Here is a 22,640-nt window from a genome sequence, read left to right on the forward strand (position 1 = left end):
GGAGCTCTCGGTGGCAGTGGTTTGAGCCATGCCCGAAGCCCTGGCATCGATGACACTGGACCGGTCCCCCGGGCCTAGTGTATTTTCGCACTTCCAGTCTACAGTGGAACAGAGTGCGGACACTGTAGACATCGGATGGTGGCCGGAGTCCGTCTCCTCCACTCAGGGTCACAATCCAGAGGCTGGTGAGGTGGCCTCTCCTGGTCTTAAGAAGTTTTGCCTCGACGATGCCGTAGTTTTCGCACTTGAAGGCCTCTGAGACTTCTTCAGGAGTAAGGGTGGCCGGGAGACCCCTGATGACCACTTTCATCAGCTTCTCGTTGGCCATGGCGAAGGTGTGAAACTTCAGCCCCTGATCCTGAAGGTAACGTTGCAGGGACCTGAAGTGGGCCACGGTGGAGGTCTTGAGGCGGAGAGTTTTGGCCGTGCAGACGGCCTCTAAGTCTCCTCCCAGCAGCTGTCTGAGGGTCACCGCGTGGGAGCCCCATCCTTTGGGGACGTCCAGGATGATGGGAGGAATGCGGGGGGGGGGCCTCGCTCAACCTCCATGTCTTCTCCGGCAGCGGTGTCCGTCCGTCGGCTCTTCGGCGGAAGAGTCGGAGCTGGAGCCGCTTGTCGCTTCCGCAGGCCCGCGGCAGGACGGCCTGATGAGCCGGAGTTGGCCTCAGGGGTAGCTGGCTCCACGGCCTGGGCCACCGGGGTGGAAATCCCCGGAGTTTTAGGGTGGCCTTTAGAAAGGCCTTTTTGGGCCTCAGACCGGCGCAGGTTCCCCTGGCACTTAGTCGCCGCACCCTGGCAGCTTTCCGGGGTAGTCCGGACTTCACCCGGGCCCTGACAAGTCCCGGGTGGAATGCTGGCCTGAGCAGCAGTGCGGTGCAGGGATCCCGCGGCCCGGTCGGCTGACTGGGGCGGGCTCACCTGGCACATCGCGTGACAGGACTCCGGTAAAAACCGGACTTCACCCGGGCCCTGACAAGTCCCGGGTGGAATAAGTACGCTGGCCTGAGCAGCAGTGCGGTGCTGGGATCCCGCGGCCCGGTCGGCTGACCGGGGCGGGCTCACCTGGCACATCGCGTTACAGGGCTCCAGTAAAAACCGGATTTCACCCGGGCCCTGATCTCCCGTCCCGGGTGGAATGATGTTGCTGGGTCGAGCAGCGGTTGTTTGGCCTTGTAAAAGGCCTTTTGGGCAGACAGCGCTGGGGCCCGCTTGGCAGGCCGCGCGGGACCCCAGTAGTGTCGCCAGCGGCTCCGGTAAACCGGTTCCGCCAACTGGGACCGCCGGGGCAGATCCCTCTTCTTCCATCTTGATCCGTGGTCGACTCGTCTCGCTGGAAGGTCTTGTCGGGTCCACGTCTCGGAGCAGAATGTTACACCGAGCACGCCAAGAGGAAGACGGTCACCGCCATGGACGTCGTGTACGCGCTCAAACGCCAGGGCCGCACACTGTACGGTTTCGGAGGTTAAAGCTGAGCTGCCGCCTGTTCCGCGCGCAACATCGCCCCACAAAAGGCCTTTTTAAAGGCCACCAAACATATCTCGTTTTTCACGTTTCTCTTCGGCAATGCCATTGATGACACATCACCGCTGTATATTATCCGTATTTGTCGAGTTTTACAAGTGACTATACCATTTTATATTAGTGTTATAAATTTTTTTTTTTTTTTTCTTTATGTCACTCTTATATTAGACCTACCAATCATTCAAATACAAAATTTCTTTAATTTTTATTTGTTTAAAAATCTTTTCTTTTTTTTTTTACACTTTTTAAGGCCAGATCAAAACCGTATTTAATTTAAAGCCATTCACTATCACTCTTATCTGCCGTTTCACTTACCTGACGACTGTCGACAGTATCATTATCAATATATACGATTTAAAAGATTATTCATTGTTATTCCTAATAAGCTCTATCGTTTTTTTTACGTTTCTCTTCGGCGTAGACAATGCCAATTTGCACACCGCTGTTTGTTCTCAATTTTATTTAGTATTGAAACATGTCATACTAGGTTTTCAATTGTTTTCTTTGTTACTCTTATGTTCCTAATAAAAGAAATTTCTTAAATTTTTCATTTGTTTACAAATCTTTAGTTTATTTCACTTTTTAAGGCCAGATCATAACCTAACCAAGTAACTATCGCTCGTATCTGCCGATCATTATCAATATACAACATATACAAGATTATTCATTATATTATATTCTCTATTTCCTTAGGCACAACAGAACCTAGCTTGCCAATTAATAACTCAGATCACGCGATGCTTGCCCGCTGCGCAGCGCTTCGCGCTGCTTGCTCTTTTAGAAAAAAAATTTACTCGAGCTTGCAAACTCCAAGCCCAGACCAAGCGGTCCGCGTTTATCACTACCGATAAATCATATTCTGTATTCCTATTGGTCGATTCTTGGCGATTTCTTCATTGCGCATGTGCGTGGAGATAGAATATATACGGTGAACTGTTAACACACGCTTATATAGGTAGGAGGTGGCCAAACTCGTGATTCGTCGGTTAAAAGTGACCAACCAGAGTCGAGAGGATTTCCCGCGTTTCAATTGACAATGAATTTTGACCGTTTTAATCGGACGATCCTTGTTCGAAATGAAACTTATTTACTTAATTCACGTCGAGTATTGATAATGAGTTGAAGAATTATTTGAAAATACAGACTAATACCGATATATTCAGTACACATTCCGGCCAATTATTTTAATAATTTTGGAACGTAGTGATTAACCAATGAAATCGTTTAGAGTAAATAAAATAAACGTGTTGACAATCGTACTACAGACGAAATCGAGTATATTCATAACCGAGTATGTGTTCTAAATCCGATCTATACATTATGTTTATAGTTTCGTATTATCATAATATGTGTTAATCAATGTTTGGTGATTTACAGCTAGTACTGCTATTGTGACCTCTATGGATATCGCCCGGTATTAGCAATAGAAGAGAGCTTCATTTTGAATAGTTACTCCGATTACTCTATACTGCCCTTGTAATTTGTAATGTTCTATTCAAATAGAGACAATAAATTATTTTAACATTATCAAGTGACGTAACTGCCACATGTACAAGTATCGTATCTCAAGCCAATCCACATTGTTTTATTATTCAGTGTAAACACTTTTAATATTAATTTTATTTTAATCCTTTTTTTATATTATACTATTTAGATTCAATCTGAAACATAGTTGGAAAAGTATGTTCATTCAGTACATACAAATATTTCCGTATTGTTTGAAATTTAAAGTAATTGAAACGAAATTGCAACGTGAATAATTTAAATCGTAATAAGAATAAACGTATAAGAGAAAAACACACTGTTTTCCCGAATTAATGTAGTGGTTTTAAATAATAATTACAATAAACGATGTTCAATAGGATTCACGCCCAGCGTATATACATCGTACCGAGCACTGGTTGAAACTGAATACAATTATAACTTTCGCACTGTACATAGATGTTACGCTTCAACAGTATTTAACAACGAATATCTTCAATATTGACGCGTTTTTTTTTTCTCACTTATTTACCGAAATACTAGAAATACTTATATATATCAACAAATTCTACAATTTTTATGAAATTGGCTGAGTTAATTAGCTATTATTATTAGTCTACTATATTCTTATTGTTTAGTTCAACGGTCGAGCATATACCTTCGGTCGTGATGCCATCAAGTAAAACTGAAGTTTATTTACCTAAATCATCACTAGTTTTTGTTTACGCTTTTTTTTACGACGAATATTGTTTAGTTATATCACTTGTATATCGATGTAAGTAAATAGATTAGTGCACTAATAAATTCTCTGACGGCATTCAATCAAGCTCGATCGTTACAGTCGTTGATAATATTTTAATCTTGATAATGAAAATAATATTTAATTTCACTCCTATCTAGAAAAAAAAAAATTCTTTATAGACAATAATCGTAACTCACGCGTTTATCATTACGGCATGTTGTGATATCTTGCACAGCTAAGCGTTATAAAAACTAGGCGTATCGCAACACTCACTGCGTGTAAATTGGACATATATATTTTTTTTATTTTTTATTTTTTTTTTTTACTTAAACACTATATTCCCACTCGGATTTATAGATTAAAACAATCCTTTAGTACGTATTAGCCGTACAGACTTGACGGGCCCATTTCTCTGACCGGTATGTAGAGTACACACCGTCACGGTACTTGTGTCAACAGGGCCTCACTTTATCGCGTTTCACCGTCGTGTCGGTTAGATCCTGTGCTCCGCTCCTCATTGTAGCCCTCCGGACACGTTCAGTGTACAATATAAACGAGTGAAATCCGATATTAGACCGCGTTTATAGTTTTTATAGACAGTTTTTTGGCTGTGTAACGCGTACAGACGGGGTTCGACCTCCACTAAATACTGTCTGGTGACGTTAAAATTCGTTTTAAAACGGCGTTCTACTCGCTTATCGTTGGTAAGACGTCTCGGCCATCGGAAAAAAAAAACGGATTTTTTTACGTTTAATCAGGACCTTACGTACTGTTTACGAGAGGTTTTAGTGTCGAGAAACGACTAAAATCCGGCAGACTGGCGTGGCGATGGGACGGCCCGGCTCGGCGACCTCTGTACGGTACGTACTCAGGCCGCGAGCCGAGTCGCGGCTGGCGGCGGAGCCATCTGATATTCCCGACATACAGAATGGCAGACTCCGCTACAACGGCACCGGCACCAGCCGCTCCCACACCGAAGAAGGCGAAGGCCGCGGCCGCCAGCAAGAAGCCCCGCGTCAAGCCGGCTCACCCACCGACGTCGGACATGGTGAACGCGGCCATCAAGAGCCTGAAAGAGCGCGGCGGTTCGTCGCTGCAGGCCATCAAAAAGTACATCGCGGCCAACTACAAGGTTGACGCCGAGAAGCTGGCCCCTTTCATCAGGAAGTACCTCAAGTCGGCCGTAGCGTCCGGCGCTCTCACCCAGCCGAAAGGCAAGGGGGCCACCGGCTCGTTCAAACTGTCGGTGAAATCCTCCGGAGAAGGAGCCAAGTCCGCCGGCAGCGAGACGGTCAAGAAGGCCGCCAAGAAAGCACCGGCCAAGCCGAAAGCCGGCGATAAGAAGCCGAAGGCGGCCAAAAAGCCAGCCGCAGCCAAGAAACCGGCCGCCGCCGCCGCGACCAAGAAGGCCGCCAAGCCCAAGACTCCCAGCAAGGCAAAGAAGGTCGCCAAACCGCCGACCAAAAAGCCCAAGTCGCCCAAACCGAAGAAAGTGGCCGTGAAGAAAGCCAAAACGCCCAAGAAGACCGCCGCCAAGAAGAAGTAAACCGGCCGGCCAGTCGCTCTCCTCCCTCGACTGTGGGAAATCCAAACGGCCTTTCTAAAGGCCACCCAAAATGTCATTCGTTTTAACGTGTTTTATTAGCTAACCACGTTTTTCTTTTGTTGATGTTATTATAACAAATAGCCTACATTACGAAACAGCTTGTTTTGTTTTTTTTTTTTTTTAAGTATTATAAAAGTGATATTGTTTGCCGTCTTGTATTTGACGAAATTTATTTAATGTTTGACTCATAATTACAAATACTCACATGCACATATTATAATCAATATTAACGGGTTTTTTATAACTAATTACGATTGGTTTTTGTATTTATAAATGAACACTATATGTTATACGATTTTACGTTAATGTTATGTTTAGTTTAGAAAGATATTTATGTACATTCAATATTACCTAAGTCTCTTCTATTGATAAACCTTTCATAAGATATAAATCCCAACGTTAATAAATAACCTACCGTTCGTTTATATATATATATATATATATATACACACACACACACACACACACTAATTTCTTAGTTCTTTTCATTGGGTCATATACATTAATATTTATGTTAAATCATAATACCATATTGTAGTGTGATGTCAATATTTTATTTTGAGCAAACTTGCAAACTAATATGTCCCCGCATTCACAAAGATCGTAATTAAATATCAGTGATAAACGCGCGCCGCTTGATCTGGGCTTGGAGTTTGCAAGCTCGAGTAAATTTTTTTTCTAAAAGAGCAAGCAGCGCGAAGCGCTGCGCAGCGGGCAAGCATCGCGTGATCTGACAAATTCTGTAAATTTTGTTAAATTCAGAATAGTAGGCTATATTGTTTTAAACGTGTTTCATTACTAATTTGTGTTTTTTCGTACGGAAATTAATAAACTCGTAAACTTAAATGTAAACTGACTTGGATCACATTAGAGGTATAAATCAAGCAATCGCAATCAGGTTCGCTAGACGGAGCAGATTTACACTTGTTAACAGACAACTCTGTAATTATGTAATTTCAATATAATAACAGAATTCCAATGTTTACACAACTAAAAGCGGTAAAATAAGCGAAAATTAGAAGTTATGTTTAATCAGAGTTCAACGCGGTTCTTGGTTAATTAGAAGTCATGTGTATAAAACATGACCGAAACTATGGTTTTCGATCGAATTGCAATTGACGTATTTTTATTGTAAACTCAATGTTTGTTTGAAAAATAAAAATAAAATAAATAAATAAACAGAAAATTATAAAATTTTTCAGTGAAATCGGACTATGTTTAAAAAGAAAAAAAGGAATTGAAAAATTCCTGGAATAAAATATTTATGACAAACACAAAGTCATAAATTGGGTATTTTCGATAGAAAATATAGTCGAGAGCGACTTGAAACAACCAGGTTTACATCGGTTTTACAACTATAAGCGGTAAAATAAGCGAAAACGAACGAGTTATTGGTGGCCTTTAGAAAGGCCGTTTGTCGTAGCCACCGGCAGCGGGGCAGGCAGTGCACGCTTGTGTGTCACTTAGGCTCGTTCTCCGCGGATGCGGCGCGCCAGCTGGATGTCCTTGGGCATGATGGTGACTCGCTTGGCGTGGATGGCGCACAAGTTGGTGTCTTCGAAGAGTCCGACCAGGTAAGCCTCGCTGGCCTCCTGCAGTGCCATGACGGCGGAGCTCTGGAAACGCAGGTCGGTCTTAAAGTCCTGGGCGATCTCGCGGACGAGACGCTGGAACGGCAACTTGCGGATCAGCAGTTCGGTGCTCTTCTGGTAACGCCTGATCTCACGCAGGGCGACGGTGCCGGGCCTGTAACGGTGAGGCTTCTTCACGCCTCCTGTGGCCGGCGCGCTCTTACGGGCTGCCTTGGTGGCCAACTGCTTCCTGGGCGCCTTGCCTCCGGTGGACTTACGAGCGGTCTGCTTGGTACGTGCCATAGCGTCAGCTTGTCTCGCCTAAATGAGATATGTTTTTCCCCTTGCGGAAAATATTGACTATATACGGGCCGGCACGAGCTCAGAACGACTGTGATTGGTCGCCGCGTTATCGGCCAATCACAGAGCAGCCAGAGTTGACAAAACTACCGAGAACGGGCGATTTTATCATCTGTTTGACTAACGCCACTGCAACAGCAACATGACCGGTCGAGGCAAAGGTGGTAAGGGGCTGGGAAAGGGAGGCGCCAAGCGTCACAGGAAGGTGCTCCGTGACAACATCCAGGGCATCACCAAGCCCGCAATCCGTCGTCTGGCTCGCCGCGGCGGTGTCAAGCGTATCTCGGGCCTCATCTACGAGGAGACCCGCGGAGTGCTCAAGGTGTTTCTGGAGAACGTGATCCGTGACGCCGTCACATACACCGAGCCAAGTCCAAGTCCAAGTCTGTACGATTTGTGGAGGGGTGTCCTCCACGTCTAGTTGGGCTTCTGCCGTTGTCTGGCTTTTACCCAATGACTATTCGGGTCATAGCCCTAGCAGCTCTCGCTGCCTGTCAGTGGTCTAGTAGTGTAGTGTTGGTAGTAGTCCGTCAGTCGTCCGTAGGAAGACGAAGTTGGGGGACCTCCTGGGCACGTGTGTCCGTAGGTGTTCCCACGGCGAGGATTCTGCAGCCTCTTCGAAGGTGGATGTCAAGCGGTCCACGAAGCACCTGATGGTCGGGATGTTGGCGGACTCTCTGATCACGGTGTTCCTCACGAACCAGGGCGACCCAGTTGCCTTCCGGAGACACACGCTCTGGACCGCGAGCAATTGTCTCCTGGCGGTCTTGGAGGTGAGGTGGTACCAGGCAGGGGCCGCGTACGTGAGCACTGGTCGCGTGAGGGCCGTGTAGAGGAGGACCTTTGTCCTGGTCGTAGCTTCGTGGAGTAGAGCAGTGGGCTGATGCTGCTTGCAAAGCCCTTCCTTGCTAGGCTGCAGGTTCTCGTGACGTGGGGTGTCAGTGTCAGTCGATGTCAGTCCAGGAGTACCCCAGGTACTTGACTTTCGTCTTCCATGGAATGTTGTCTCCGCCTAGAGTCAGATGTCGTCCAATCGGCTTGCCTCGGTCGTCGGGTGAAGTTTATAGCTTCGCACTTGTCCACGTTGACTTTTTTCCTCCACTTGGTCAGCCAGGGGCTCAGAAGATCCAGCTGTCGTTGGGGGTATATTCTGGCCATCCTCAGGTTGGCAGAGGTGTGGCAGAGGCAGTCAGCAACGCGTCATCTGCGTAGAGAGACAGCTGTACCCTCGGGGCGACTGGGAAGTCGTTTGTGTACCACAGGTACAGTATCGGCCCAAGTACCGACCCCTGTGGCACACCGGAGGAGACTGGCCGTGACGTGGAGGCTGATCGTGCAACATGGACGGAGAAAGTCCGACGGTGGAGGTAGCTCCGGAGTAGCATGAACATCTTTCCTGGCAGCGGAGACTCGGGTGAGTTTGAAGAGTAGGCCCTCGTGCCACACTCTGTCAAAGGCCTTGCTGACGTCTATCAGGACCGAAAAGTGGAGTGGTGCTTCCTCTCGATCCGCCCCTGAGAGGTGGTTGATGACTCGGCGAAGTTGTTGGGTGGTGGGAGTGTCCACTCCGGAAGCCGAACTGTTCGGTCCTGATAGAGTGAAAAAACTCCTCTGGGAACCTTGACAGGATGATCCTCTCCAGGATCTTGGAGAGCACGGGCAACAGGGAGATTGGCCTGTGGTTCTCCGGAAAGAGGGGGTCCTTGCCAGGCTTGGGGATCATGATCACCTTGGCGTCCTTCCCAGATGGTGGGGAAGTGTGCCAGGCGCAGGCAGGTGTTGAAAATACAGGTGATCGTGACGATCACCCAAGCCGGCAGGTTCTGCAGGGCTGGTGTTCCCAGGGAGTCAGGGCCGGGAGCTTTTCTTCGGGCGTAGTCGTCGGATGTGTTCATTCACCTCGAGTGTGGTCACGAGTGGCAGTGGGTCTGTGGAGTCAGGAGAGTAGTTCCTCGAGGAAGTTTTCGACCGCCTCGCAGGTTGTCCTCGTCGTAGATGTCTGCGTGTGGAGAGAATTGATCTTCCATGGTGTCGGCAAAGGCTTCTGCTCTGTCCTCGGGCGAGTAGACGATTCCACGTTGTCCGTGGAGAGGTCGAAATGGTCTTCTTTTCCCCTCGGAGAGCCTTGGAGATCTTCCATATGCCGCCGACACCACCGTCAGCCTGGTGTTCCACGTAGTCCATCCCACGCGGCCGCTCGGTGTTCTGCCAGGAGGCGTGTGCATCTCCTGGCTTGGCGGTTGAAGGTGTGCTTGGCGTGGGGACAACGGGACTGCTGATATCTCTTCGCAGTCTACGGCGCAGACGTATCTCCTCTCTCAAGTCCTCAGGTAGAGGTGGAGTGAAGTTTTACCCATGAGAGAGGTGATGATGAGGAGACGGTCACTGCTTCCTGGAGGGTGTTTGTAAGTTCCAGTACTTGACGGTCTAGCTGGTCTGATGACTCGGCTGGAGTTAGTGGAGGCCGAGGTTCTGTCGGCGAGGTAGTTTGCGTACCTGTGCCAGTTGACCTTGGTGGAGCGAGCTGGAGGGTAGGCTGGAGCTCCATCGTCAGGCAGGTCGAAGACAACTGGCACGTGGTCTGACGAGAGGTCGGATACGGCAAATACCTCGATGTGTCCACTCAGTGATCCAGCTAGGCCGAAGTCAAGAATGTCGGGTTGAAAATGTCCGTTGCGGTGGTAGTGAGTCGGTTCCGTAGGGGCCAGTAGTTGGACGTGGTGACGGTTCTCCAGGAGACGTTTGAGGTCATTTCCGGAGTTTTTGGGCCTCCGGCATCCCCAGTCCGGGTGCTTGACATTGAAGTCCCCGGCGACGAGCGCGGGGGAGTCAGGACGAAGCAGGGCGTCCAGGCAGCGAGGTTGAAGCTTCCTCCCAGGTGGGGTTGTAGAGAGAAGTCAGCTCTAGCTCCGACCCGTTGTGGTGGACAGCGATCCGGGTGAGCTCTGCCCCCAGAGCAGGAGGTGTGACTAGGAGCCGGTGAGCCACTCGCCGGTGGACAAGAATCGCTGTGCCACCGCTTGCCCTGATGCCCTGAAGCTGCCTGTCGGTGCGGAGCACCTGGTAGTTGGGGATGCTGAATTTGTCCGTCGGCCTGAAGTGTGTCTCCTGGAGAAGTGCCACATCCACGTCCATGTCAGTCAGTAGTTGGCTGAGTTCCTGCCGCTTTCCCGCTGCCCCGTCGGCGTTCCAGCTTACAATTCTGAGTCTACCCATGGGTGGTGTTGAGTAAGGTCGAGTAGTCTCGACATTATTCCAACCATGGTGGTGAGTTGGGAGAGGATCTCCGTGATCCCTGCCTTGAGATCCTGAGGCAGGGTAACAGCGGGCTGCTTAGCCGCGGGTTCAGTCGTGGGTGGCAGTGGGGCTGAGGTGTCTGTGGTGGGTGTCGCTTTTGGCATCTCCAGCCTGACTCGTGGCGTGGGCCTCGGCCTAGTTGGGTGTGGCAGGTGCAGGAGCGCTTTCCTTCCTGGTAGTCTGGCTGGTGGAGGGTTTCTGGCGCTCCGGAGCCGGGGTCTGTGGTGGAGTGTGGGGTCCACGATTCGCCGGGTTTCGAGGGAGGCGGTGGCGGCGGCGACTTCTCACTCGCTGAAAACCCATCCTCGTCTGTGTCCTCCTCAGATGTAGGGCGTGGGACGTCTCGCTGATTTGGAGGCTCGGCCTTGGCGGGTGCGGCCCTCCGCGGTGCCTTGGCTGCGGCGGCATAAGAAGAGTTTGCTTCTCTCTCTTGAAGCACTGGCAGCCTCGGTAGTTGGCGGTGTGTCCTTCACCGCAGTTTGCAGCATCTGGCCGGGGCGGATGACTCCTTTGGGCAGAGGCTGGACGGATGTCCCTCTCCACAGCGGACGCAGCGGAGCTCTCGGTGGCAGTGGTTTGAGCCATGCCCGAAGCCCTGGCATCGATGACACTGGACCGGTCCCCCGGGCCTAGTGTATTTTTCGCACTTCCAGTCTACAGTGGAACAGAGTGCGGACACTGTAGACATCGGATGGTGGCCGGAGTCCGTCTCCTCCACTCAGGGTCACAATCCAGAGGCTGGTGAGGTGGCCTCTCCTGGTCTTAAGAAGTTTTGCCTCGACGATGCCGTAGTTTTCCGCACTTGAAGGCCTCTGAGACTTCTTCAGGAGTAAGGGTGGCCGGAGACCCCTGATGACCACTTTCATCAGCTTCTCGTTGGCCATGGCGAAAGGTGTGAAACTTCAGCCCCTGATCCTGAAGGTAACGTTGCAGGGACCTGAAGTGGGCCACGGTGGAGGTCTTGAGGCGGAGAGTTTTGGCCGTGCAGACGGCCTCTAAGTCTCCTCCCAGCAGCTGTCCTGAGGGTCACCGCGTGGGAGCCCCACCTTTGGGGACGTCCAGGATGATGGGAGGAAATGCGGGGGCCTCGCTCAACCTCCATGTCTTCTCTCCGGCAGCGGTGTCCGTCCGTCGGCTCTTCGGCGGAAGAGTCGGAGCTGGAGCCGCTTGTCGCTTCCGCAGGCCCGCGGGCAGGACGGCCTGATGAGCCGGAGTTGGCCTCAGGGGTAGCTGACTCCACGGCCTGGGCCACCGGGGTGAGAAATCCCCGGGAGTTTTAGGGTGGCCTTTAGAAAGGCCTTTTTGGGCCTCAGACCGGCGCAGGTTCCCCTGGCACTTAGTCGCCGCACCCTGGCAGCTTTCCGGGGTAGTCCGGACTTCACCCGGGCCCTGACAAGTCCCGGGTGGAATGCTGGCCTGAGCAGCAGTGCGGTGCAGGGATCCCGCGGCCCGGTCGGCTGACTGGGGCGGGCTCACCTGGCACATCGCGTGACAGGACTCCGGTAAAAAAACCGGACTTCACCCGGGCCCTGACAAGTCCCGGGTGGGAATAAGTACGCTGGCCTGAGCAGCAGTGCGGTGCTGGGATCCCGCGGCCGTCGGCAGCTGAGCGGGGCGGGCTCACCTGGCACAATCGCGTTACAGGGCTCCAGTAAAAAACCGGATTTCACCCGGGCCCTGATCTCCCGTCCCGGGTGGAATGATGTTGCTGGGTCGAGCAGCGGTTGTTTGGCCTTGTAAAAGGCCTTTTGGGCAGACAGCGCTGGGGCCCGCTTGGCAGGCCGCGCGGGACCCACAGTAGTGTCGCCAGCGGCTCCGGTAAACCGGTTCCGCCAACTGGGACCGCCGGGGCAGATCCCTCTTCTTCCATCTTGATCCGTGGTCGACTCGTCTCGCTGGAAGGTCTTGTCGGGTCCACGTCTCGGAGCAGAATGTTACACCGAGACGCCAAGAGGAAGACGGTCACCGCCATGGACGTCGTGTACGCGCTCAAACGCCAGGGCCGCACACTGTACGGTTTCGGAGGTTAAGCTGAGCTGCCGCCTGTTCCGCGCGCGACATCGCCCCACAAAAGGCCTTTTTAAAGGCCACCAAACATATCTCGTTTTTCACGTTTCTCTTCGGCAATGCCATTGATGACACATCACCGCTGTATATTATCCGTATTTGTCGAGTTTTACAAGTGACTATACCATTTTATATTAGTGTTATAAATTTTTTTTTTTTTTTTTTTTTCTTTATGTCACTCTTATATTAGACCTACCAATCATTCAAATACAAAATTTCTTTAATTTTTATTTGTTTAAAAATCTTTTCTTTTTTTTTTACACTTTTTAAGGCCAGATCAAAACCGTATTTAATTTAAAGCCATTCACTATCACTCTTATCTGCCGTTTCACTTACCTGACGACTGTCGACAGTATCATTATCAATATATATACGATTTAAAAGATTATTCATTGTTATTCCTAATAAGCTCTATCGTTTTTTACGTTTCTCTTCGGCGTAGACAATGCCAATTTGTCTACCGCTGTTTGTTCTCAATTTTATTTAGTATTGAAACTTGTCATACTAGGTTTTCAATTGTTTTTTTTGTTACTCTTATGTTCCTAATAAAAGAAATTTCTTAAATTTTCATTTGTTTACAAATCTTTAGTTTATTTCACTTTTTAAGGCCAGATCATAACCTAACCAAGTAACTATCGCTCGTATCTGCCGATCATTATCAATATACAACATACAAGATTATTCATTATATTATATTCTCTATTTCCTTAGGCACAACAGAACCTAGCTTGCCAATTAATAACTCAGATCACGCGACGCTTGCCCGCTGCGCAGCGCTTCGCGCTGCTTGCTCTTTTAGAAAAAAAATTTACTCGAGCTTGCAAACTCCAAGCCCAGACCAAGCGGTCCGCGTTTATCACTACCGATAAATCATATTCTGTATTCCTATTGGTCGATTCTTGGCGATTTCCCTTTTGCGCATGTGCGTGGAGATAGAATATATACGGTGAACTGTTAACACACGCTTATATAGGTAGGAGGTGGCCAAACTCGTGATTCGTCGGTTAAAAGTGACCAACCAGAGTCGAGAGGATTTCCCGCGTTTCAATTGACAATGAATTTTGACCGTTTTAATCGGACGATCCTTGTTCGAAATGAAACTTATTTACTTAATTCACGTCGAGTATTGATAATGAGTTGAAGAATTATTTGAAAATACAGACTAATACCGATATATTCAGTACACATTCCGGCCAATTATTTAAATAATTTTGGAACGTAGTGATTAACCAATGAAATCGTTTAGAGTAAATAAAATAAACGTGTTGACAATCGTACTACAGACGAAATCGAGTATATTCATAACCGAGTATGTGTTCTAAATCCGATCTATACATTATGTTTATAGTTTCGTATTGTCATAATATGTGTTAATCAATGTTTGGTGATTTACAGCTAGTACTGCTATTGTGACCTCTATGGATATCGCCCGGTATTAGCAATAGAAGAGAGCTTCATTTTGAATAGTTACTCCGATTACTCTATACTGCCCTTCTTGTAATGTTCTATTCAAATAGAGACAATAAATTATTTTAACATTATCAAGTGACGTAACTGCCACATGTACAAGTATCGTATCTCAAGCCAATCCACATTGTTTTATTCAGTGTAAACACTTTTAATATTAATTTTATTTTAATCCTTTTTTTATATTATACTATTTAGATTCAATCTGAAACATAGTTGGAAAAGTATGTTCATTCAGTACATACAAATATTTCCGTATTGTTTGAAATTTAAAGTAATTGAAACGAAATTGCAACGTGAATAATTTAAATCGTAATAAGAATAAACGTATAGAGGAGAAAAACACACTGTTTTCCCGAATTAATGTAGTGGTTTTAAATAATAATTACAATAAACGATGTTCAATAGGATTCACGCCCAGCGTATATACATCGTACCGAGCACTGGTTGAAACTGAATACAATTATAACTTTCGCACTGTACATAGATGTTACGCTTCAACAGTATTTAACAACGAATATCTTCAATATTGACGCGTTTTTTTTTTTTTTTTTCTCACTTATTTACCGAAATACTAGAAATACTTATATATATCAACAAATTCTACAATTTTTATGAAATTGGCTGAGTTAATTAGCTATTATTATTAGTCTACTATATTCTTATTGTTTAGTTCAACGGTCGAGCATATACCTTCGGTCGTGATGCCATCAAGTAAAACTGAAGTTTATTTACCTAAATCATCACTAGTTTTTGTTTACGCTTTTTTTTTACGACGAATATTGTTTAGTTATATCACTTGTATATCGATGTAAGTAAATAGATTAGTGCACTAATAAATTCTCTGACGGCATTCAATCAAGCTCGATCGTTACAGTCGTTGATAATATTTTAATCTTGATAATGAAAATAATATTTAATTTCACTCCTATCTAGAAAAAAAAAATTCTTTATAGACAATAATCGTAACTCACGCGTTTATCATTACGGCATGTTGTGATATCTTGCACAGCTAAGCGTTATAAAAACTAGGCGTATCGCAACACTCACTGCGTGTAAATTGGACATAAATTTTTTTTTTTACTTAAACACTATATTCCCACTCGGATTTATAGATTAAAACAATCCTTTAGTACGTATTAGCCGTACAGACTTGACGGGCCCATTTCTCTGACCGGTATGTAGAGTACACACCGTCACGGTACTTGTGTCAACAGGGCCTCACTTTATCGCGTTTCACCGTCGTGTCGGTTAGATCCTGTGCTCCGCTCCTCATTGTAGCCCTCCGGACACGTTCAGTGTACAATATAAACGAGTGAAATCCGATATTAGACCGCGTTTATAGTTTTTATAGACAGTTTTTTGGCTGTGTAACGCGTACAGACGGGGTTCGACCTCCACTAAATACTGTCTGGTGACGTTAAAATTCGTTTTAAAACGGCGTTCTACTCGCTTATCGTTGGTAAGACGTCTCGGCCATCGGAAAAACGGATTTTTACGTTTAATCAGGACCTTACGTACTGTTTACGAGAGGTTTTAGTGTCGAGAAACGACTAAAATCCGGCAGACTGGCGTGGCGATGGGACGGCCCGGCTCGGCGACCTCTGTACGGTACGTACTCAGGCCGCGAGCCGAGTCGCGGCTGGCGGCGGAGCCATCTGATATTCCCGACATACAGAATGGCAGACTCCGCTACAACGGCACCGGCACCAGCCGCTCCCACACCGAAGAAGGCGAAGGCCGCGGCCGCCAGCAAGAAGCCCCGCGTCAAGCCGGCTCACCCACCGACGTCGGACATGGTGAACGCGGCCATCAAGAGCCTGAAAGAGCGCGGCGGTTCGTCGCTGCAGGCCATCAAAAAGTACATCGCGGCCAACTACAAGGTTGACGCCGAGAAGCTGGCCCCTTTCATCAGGAAGTACCTCAAGTCGGCCGTAGCGTCCGGCGCTCTCACCCAGCCGAAAGGCAAGGGGCGCCACCGGCTCGTTCAAACTGTCGGTGAAATCCTCCGGAGAAGGAGCCAAGTCCGCCGGCAGCGAGACGGTCAAGAAGGCCGCCAAGAAAGCACCGGCCAAGCCGAAAGCCGGCGACAAGAAGCCGAAGGCGGCCAAAAAGCCAGCCGCAGCCAAGAAACCGGCCGCCGCCGCCGCGACCAAGAAGGCCGCCAAGCCCAAGACTCCCAGCAAGGCAAAGAAGGTCGCCAAACCGCCGACCAAAAAGCCCAAGTCGCCCAAACCGAAGAAAGTGGCCGTGAAGAAAGCCAAAACGCCCAAGAAGACCGCCGCCAAGAAGAAGTAAACCGGCCGGCCAGTCGCTCTCCTCCCTCGACTGTGGGAAATCCAAACGGCCTTTCTAAAGGCCACCCAAAATGTCATTCGTTTTAACGTGTTTTATTAGCGATCCCTGTTTTTGATATTATTATAACAAATACATTACGAAACAGCTTGTTTTGTTTTGTTTTTTTTTTTTTTTTAAGTATTATAAAAGTGATATTGTTTGCCGTCTTGTATTTGACGAAATTTATTTAATGTTTGACTCATAATTACAAATACTCACATGCACATATTATAATCAATATTAACGGTTTTTTTTTTTTTTTATAACTAATTACGATTGGTTTTTGTATTTATAAATGAAAACTATATGTTATACGATTTTACGTTAATGTTATGTTTAGAAAGATATTTATGTACATTCAATATTACCTAAGTCTCTTCTATTGATAAACCTTTCATAAGATATATATCCCAACGTTAATAAATAACCTACCGTTTGTTTATATATATATATATATATATACACACACACACACACACACACACTAATTTCTTAGTTCTTTTCATTGGGTCATATACATTAATATTTATGTTAAATCATAATACCATATTGTAGTGTGATGTCAATATTTTATTTTGAGCAAACTTGCAAACTAATATGTCCCCGCATTCACAAAGATCGTAATTAAATATCAGTGATAAACGCGCGCCGCTTGATCTGGGCTTGGAGTTTGCAAGCTCGAGTAAATTTTTTTTCTAAAAGAGCAAGCAGCGCGAAGCGCTGCGCAGCGGGCAAGCATCGCGTGATCTGACAAATTCTGTAAATATTGTTAAATTCAGAATAGTAGGCTATATTGTTTTAAACGTGTTTCATTACTAATTTGTGTTTTTTCGTACGGAAATTAATAAACTCGTAAACTTAAATGTAAACTGACTTGGATCACATTAGAGGTATAAATCAAGCAATCGCAATCAGGTTCGCTAGACAAAAGCAGATTTACACTTGTTAACAGACAACTCTGTAATTATGTAATTTCAATATAATAACAGAATTCCAATGTTTACACAACTAAAAGCGGTAAAATAAGCGAAAATTAGAAGTTATGTTTAATCAGAGTTCAACGCGGTTCTTGGTTAATTAGAAGTCATGTGTATAAAACATGACCGAAACTATGGTTTTCGATCGGATTGCAATTGACGTATTTATTATTGTAAACTAAATGTTGGTTTGAAAAAAAAAAAAAAAATATATAAATAAACAGAAAATTATAAAATTTTTCAGTGAAATCGGACTATGTTTAAAAAGTAAAAAGGAATTGAAAAATTCCTGGAATAAAATATTTATGACAAGCACAAAGTCATAAATTGGGTATTTTCGATAGAAAATATAGTCGAGAGCGACTTGAAACAACCAGGTTTACATCGGTTTTACAACTATAAGCGGTAAAATAAGCGAAAACGAACGAGTTATTGGTGGCCTTTAGAAAGGCCGTTTGTCGTAGCCACCGGCAGCGCACGCTTGTGTGTCACTTAGGCTCGTTCTCCGCGGATGCGGCGCGCCAGCTGGATGTCCTTGGGCATGATGGTGACTCGCTTGGCGTGGATGGCGCACAAGTTGGTGTCTTCGAAGAGTCCGACCAGGTAAGCCTCGCTGGCCTCCTGCAGTGCCATGACGGCGGAGCTCTGGAAACGCAGGTCGGTCTTAAAGTCCTGGGCGATCTCGCGGACGAGACGCTGGAACGGCAACTTGCGGATCAGCAGTTCGGTGCTCTTCTGGTAACGCCTGATCTCACGCAGGGCGACGGTGCCGGGCCTGTAACGGTGAGGCTTCTTCACGCCTCCTGTGGCCGGCGCGCTCTTACGGGCTGCCTTGGTGGCCAACTGCTTCCTGGGCGCCTTGCCTCCGGTGGACTTACGAGCGGTCTGCTTGGTACGTGCCATATCGTCAGCTAGTCTAGCCGAAATGAGAGTGTTTCGAAAAAATTTCAAGTCCAATTTACTATATACGGGCCGGCACGGGCTCAGAACGACTGTGATTGGTCGCCGCGATTACCGGCCAATCACAGAGCAGCCAGAGTTGACAAAAACTACCGACAACGGGTCAGTCAGTCAGCTTCATCTGTTTTTCTAACGCCACTGCAACAGCAACATGACCGGTCGAGGCAAAGGTGGTAAGGGGCTGGGAAAGGGTAGGCGCCAAGCGTCACAGGAAGGATTCTGCTCTTCGAAGGTGACAACATCCAGGGCAATCCACCAAGCCCGCAATCCGTCGTCTCTGGCTCGCCGCGCGGTGTCAAGCGTATCTCGGTGGCCTCATCTACGAGGAGACCCGCGGAGTGCTCAAGGTGTTTCTGGAGAACGTGATCCGTGACGCGGTCACACAAACACGCGAGCACGCCAAGAGGAAGACGGTCACCGCCATGGACGTCGTGTACGCGCTCAACGCCAGGGCCTTTGCACACTGTACGGTTTCGGAGGTTAAGCAGAGCCGATGCTGCCGCCTGTTCCGCGCTAGGGCACACATCGCCCCACGTGGGAGTCAAAGGCCTTTTTAAAGGCCACCAAACATATCTCGTTTTTCCACGTTTCTCTTCGGCAATGCTATTGATGACACATCACCGCTGTATATTATCCGTATTTTGTCGAGTTTTTACAAGTGACTATACCACTTTATATAGTGTTATAATTTTTTTTTTTTTTTTTTTTTTTTTGTTTTTTCTTTATGTCACTCTTATATTCAGACCTAACCAATCATTCAAATACAAAAATTCTTCCTAATTTTTATTCTTGTTTAAATAACACTCTCGGAGCTTTTTAAGGCCAGATCAAAACCGTATTTAATTTAAAGCCATTCACTATCACTCTTATCTGATCCCGTTTCACTTACCTGACGATCTGTCGTGACAGTATCATTAGTTCAATATAAACGACTTACGGAGAAAATTCATTGTTATTCCTAAATAAGCTCTATCGTTTTTTACAGTTTCTCTTTTCGGGCCGTAGACAATGCCAATTTGTAGAGTACCGCTGTTTGTTCTCAATTTTTATTTAGTATTGAAACTTGTCTACTAGGTTTTCAATTGTGCTTTTTGTTACTCTTATGTTCCTAATAAAAGAAAATTTCTTAAATTTCATTTGTTTAAAAATCTTTAGTTTTTCACTTTTAAGGCCATATCATAACCTTAGGATAACCTACCAAGTAACTATCGCTCGATCATAATCAATATACAACATATACAAGATTATTCATTATATTATATTCTCTATTTCCTTAGGCACAACAGAACCTAGCCTTGCCAATTAATAACTCAGATCACGCGATGCATGCCGCTGCGCAGCGCTTCGCGCTGCTTGCTCTTTTAGAAAAAAATTTACTCGAGCTTGCAAACTCCCAAGCCAGACAACGGAGTGCAAGCGGTCCGCGTTTATCACTACCGATAAATCATATTCTGTATTCGGGCTATTGGGTCGATTCTGGCGATTTCTCATTGCGCAAGTGCGTGGAGATAGAATATATACGGTGAAGTTGTTGACAGGTCTCAGGCAGGCAGATTGTGACTGTGGGGGGTGGATCCCCCACTTCTTTTAAGGCGTCTGCCGATTAGGCACTTGCCCTTATGTAAGTTGCGGGTCATGCCCTGGTAGCTAGTGCTACCTGTCAGTCAGTCCGTCAATAGAGTAGTGGTCAGTGTAGTGGAGTTCAGTCATCCATTGGAGGACGTAGACGGGGGACTTCCTGGGCCTGTAGTTTCGAATGTGCTCCCAGGGCGAGGATTCTGCAGCTTCTTCGAAGGATGAAGTCAGGCCATCCACAAAGGTCCTGATCGTAGAGATGTTTTGACGATGCTCTGATCACGGTGTTCCTGATGAACCAGGGCGACTCGTGGCTCTCCGAAGACAAGGTACTCTGGACTGCGAGCATCTGTCTTCTGGCAGTCTTACAGGTGAGAGTGGTACACGCAGGAGCCGCGTAGGTAATCACCGGTCGCACCAGGGCCGTGTAGAGCAGGACCATTGTCTTGACGGGAAGCTTCTTGGAGTAGAGCAGAGGGCCGATGCTGCAAAGCCCTTCCTCGCTAGGGTGCACACTCACGAGTGACGTGGGGAGTCAGTGAGAGACGTTTGCAACTCCAGGAGTAACCCCCAGGTACTTTACAGTGTCAGCTCCCAAGGGATGTTGTCACCGTTGAGGGACAGATGTCGTGCCGTCCCGCTGCCTCGGACCTTCTCGTGAAGTGTTGATGGCTTCACACTTGTCAGCGTTGACTTTTATTCTCCATTTCCTCAGCCAGGCTCCAGTAGATTCAGCTGCCGCTGCATATAGACTCCCAGCCATCCTCAGGTTTGATGGAGTGCCAGGTTAGGAGGGCGTCGTCGGTCGTAGAGCACAACTGGACTCTCGGAGCTACCGGAAGTCGTTTGTGTACCACAGGTACAGGATGGAATGGCCGAGCACTGATCCCTGTGGGAACCGGAGGAGATCGGTCGTGAAGTTGACTTGGAGTTGGCAACGCTGACGGAGAAAGTCCGATGGGTCGAAGTTCTGCGGATCAGCCTGTACAGTCTGCGGGCAGAAATTCGGGAGTCAGTAAGCGGTTGGCTGTAGAGTAGCCCCTCGTGCCACACTCTGTCGAAGGCCTTGCTGACATCTATCAGGACCGAAGTGGAGTGAGCTTCCAGCTTCTTCTCCGCCGTGCTGGTGAGGAGGTCCAGCACTCTGCGGAGTTTAAGAGTGGTGGAATGTCCTCTCCTAAATCCAAATTGTTCGGCCCCAGATAATGGCGAAGAAGTCCTCAGGAAACCTTGCCAAGATGATCCGCTTCGAGATCTTGGAGAGCACAGGCCAGCAGTGAAATCGGCCTGTGGTTCTCTGGGAAGAGCGGATCCTTGCCAGGCTTGGGTATCATAATCACCTTTGCATCCTTCCAGGTGGTCGGGAAGTGCGCCAGTCGAAGGCAGGAGTTTATGATGCAGGTGATCGTGACGACCACTCCAAGCCGGCAGTTTCTGGAGTGCAGGAGTTCCCAAGGAGTCCGGGCCAGGAGCCTTCTTCGGGCGGAGGCGGCGAAGATGCTCTCGTACCTCGAGTGTTGTCACGGGGGCAGTGGGTCGTCTTCTTCTGTGTGTAGTCGTCCAGGAAGTTGTTGACCGTCTCGCAGGTGTCCAGGTCGTAGACGTCTGGGTGCGGTGAGAACTATCTTCCATGGTGTCGGCGAAGGCACTCGGAGGCCGGTGGGGGAGTAGACGATTCCACTTGCCTTTGGAGTGGTTTTATCGTCTTCTTCTCCCCTCGGAGAGCCTTGGAGACCTTCCAGATGCCGCCGACACCACCGTCAGCTTGGAGCTCCACGAAGTCGTCCCACGCGGCCGCTCGGTGTTTCTGGCCAGGAGACGAGTGCACCTCCTGGCCTGGACGCCGTTGAAGTCACGCTTGGCGTGGGACATCGTGTCCGCTGGAACTCACGACGCAGTCTACGACGAAGTCTTATCTCCTCTCTCAGGTGCTCTGGAAGTGGTGGATGAAGTTCCTTCCGTGAGAGAGGGGACGAGGAGACGGTCACTGCTTCCTGGAGAGTAGTTTTCCATCCAGTGCTATCACTTGTTGGTCTAGCTGGTCTGGTGATTCGGCAGGGGTTGGTGGAGGCCTCCGTCCTGTCAGCGAGGGTAATTGCCGTACTGGTTGGCTGCCAGTTGACTTTGGTGGGAAGGGCCGGGGGTAGGCCGGCGCTCCGTCGTCTGGCAGGTCGAATATCACTGGCACGTGGTCCGACGAGAGGTCGGACACGGCAAATACCTCGAAGTCCATGTGAAGTGATCCAGCTAGACCAACGTCAAGGATGTCAGGTTCGTGTTGAGTGTCGTGGTGGTAGTGGTAATATCCTCAGGAGCTAGTATCGTATGTGTTTGGCGCCCCTCCAGGAACCGTCTGAGGCCACTTCCGACAGCGTTGGTGACTCGGCATCCCCAGTCCTGTGCTTGGCGTTCATGTCTCCTGCCAACAAGTGCAGGAACGCCAGGTCGCAGCAGGGTGCCTCCAGGTGTTGTGGCTGCAGCATCTTCTGAGGTGGGTTGTAGATCGAGGCTATCTCGAGTTCGGCTCCGTAGAATGGAATGGCTACTCGAGTAACCTCGATCCCCGGCGTTCTGGGAACAGTGGGCACTTGGCGGTGAGGCAGTCGGCGATGTACCAGGACTGCCGTGCCTCCGCTGGGTCGAATGTTCTGCTGCAGCAGCCTGTCAGTGCGGTACAC

The 22,640-nt window shown here is 48.0% G+C and overlaps 4 protein-coding genes across 4 annotated transcripts; all 4 read left to right on the forward strand.

The window, feature by feature from the left end:
* Window positions 1–4,630: 4,630 nt before the first annotated feature.
* Window positions 4,631–5,357, forward strand: LOC124370259 (histone H1-like). The gene has a single exon (XM_046828546.1). It carries the CDS (start codon window positions 4,674–4,676, stop codon window positions 5,289–5,291), a length of 618 nt encoding a protein of 205 aa, XP_046684502.1. The 5' UTR covers window positions 4,631–4,673; the 3' UTR covers window positions 5,292–5,357.
* Window positions 5,358–7,369: 2,012 nt separating this feature from the next.
* Window positions 7,370–12,677, forward strand: LOC124370265 (histone H4-like). Its single transcript, XM_046828553.1, has 2 exons — window positions 7,370–7,653; window positions 12,524–12,677. Exons 1-2 carry the CDS (start codon window positions 7,425–7,427, stop codon window positions 12,607–12,609), a joined length of 315 nt encoding a protein of 104 aa, XP_046684509.1. The 5' UTR covers window positions 7,370–7,424; the 3' UTR covers window positions 12,610–12,677.
* A 3,071-nt stretch (window positions 12,678–15,748) lies between these two features.
* Window positions 15,749–16,477, forward strand: LOC124370262 (histone H1-like). The gene is given in 2 exon segments (XM_046828550.1): window positions 15,749–16,083; window positions 16,085–16,477. Coding segments are annotated over 2 exon segments (618 nt in total). The 5' UTR covers window positions 15,749–15,792; the 3' UTR covers window positions 16,412–16,477.
* Window positions 16,478–18,538: 2,061 nt separating this feature from the next.
* LOC124370289 (histone H4-like) lies at window positions 18,539–18,944 on the forward strand. The gene is made up of 2 exons (XM_046828576.1): window positions 18,539–18,578; window positions 18,634–18,944. Exons 1-2 carry the CDS (start codon window positions 18,539–18,541, stop codon window positions 18,942–18,944), a joined length of 351 nt encoding a protein of 116 aa, XP_046684532.1.
* The last annotated feature ends 3,696 nt before the right edge of the window (window positions 18,945–22,640 follow it).

The sequence above is a fragment of the Homalodisca vitripennis genome, unplaced genomic scaffold (assembly GCF_021130785.1).
Source record: "Homalodisca vitripennis isolate AUS2020 unplaced genomic scaffold, UT_GWSS_2.1 ScUCBcl_61;HRSCAF=875, whole genome shotgun sequence".
Classification (NCBI taxonomy): Eukaryota; Metazoa; Arthropoda; class Insecta; order Hemiptera; family Cicadellidae; genus Homalodisca; species Homalodisca vitripennis.

What these genes read in the sequence shown, in the direction of transcription:
- LOC124370259 (XM_046828546.1), top strand. Translation starts at nt 4,674, where the DNA reads ATGGCAGACTCCGCTACAACGGCACCGGCACCAGCCGCTCCCACACCG.
- LOC124370289 (XM_046828576.1), top strand. Translation starts at nt 18,539, where the DNA reads ATGACCGGTCGAGGCAAAGGTGGTAAGGGGCTGGGAAAGG. An exon ending in TGGTAAGGGGCTGGGAAAGG is followed by an intron (nt 18,579 to 18,633) that starts GTAGGCGCCAAG and finishes GACAACATCCAG; the next exon opens with GGCAATCCACCAAGCCCGCA.
- LOC124370265 (XM_046828553.1), top strand. Translation starts at nt 7,425, where the DNA reads ATGACCGGTCGAGGCAAAGGTGGTAAGGGGCTGGGAAAGGGAGGCGCC. An exon ending in CGTCACATACACCGAGCCAA is followed by an intron (nt 7,654 to 12,523) that starts GTCCAAGTCCAA and finishes TGTTACACCGAG; the next exon opens with ACGCCAAGAGGAAGACGGTC.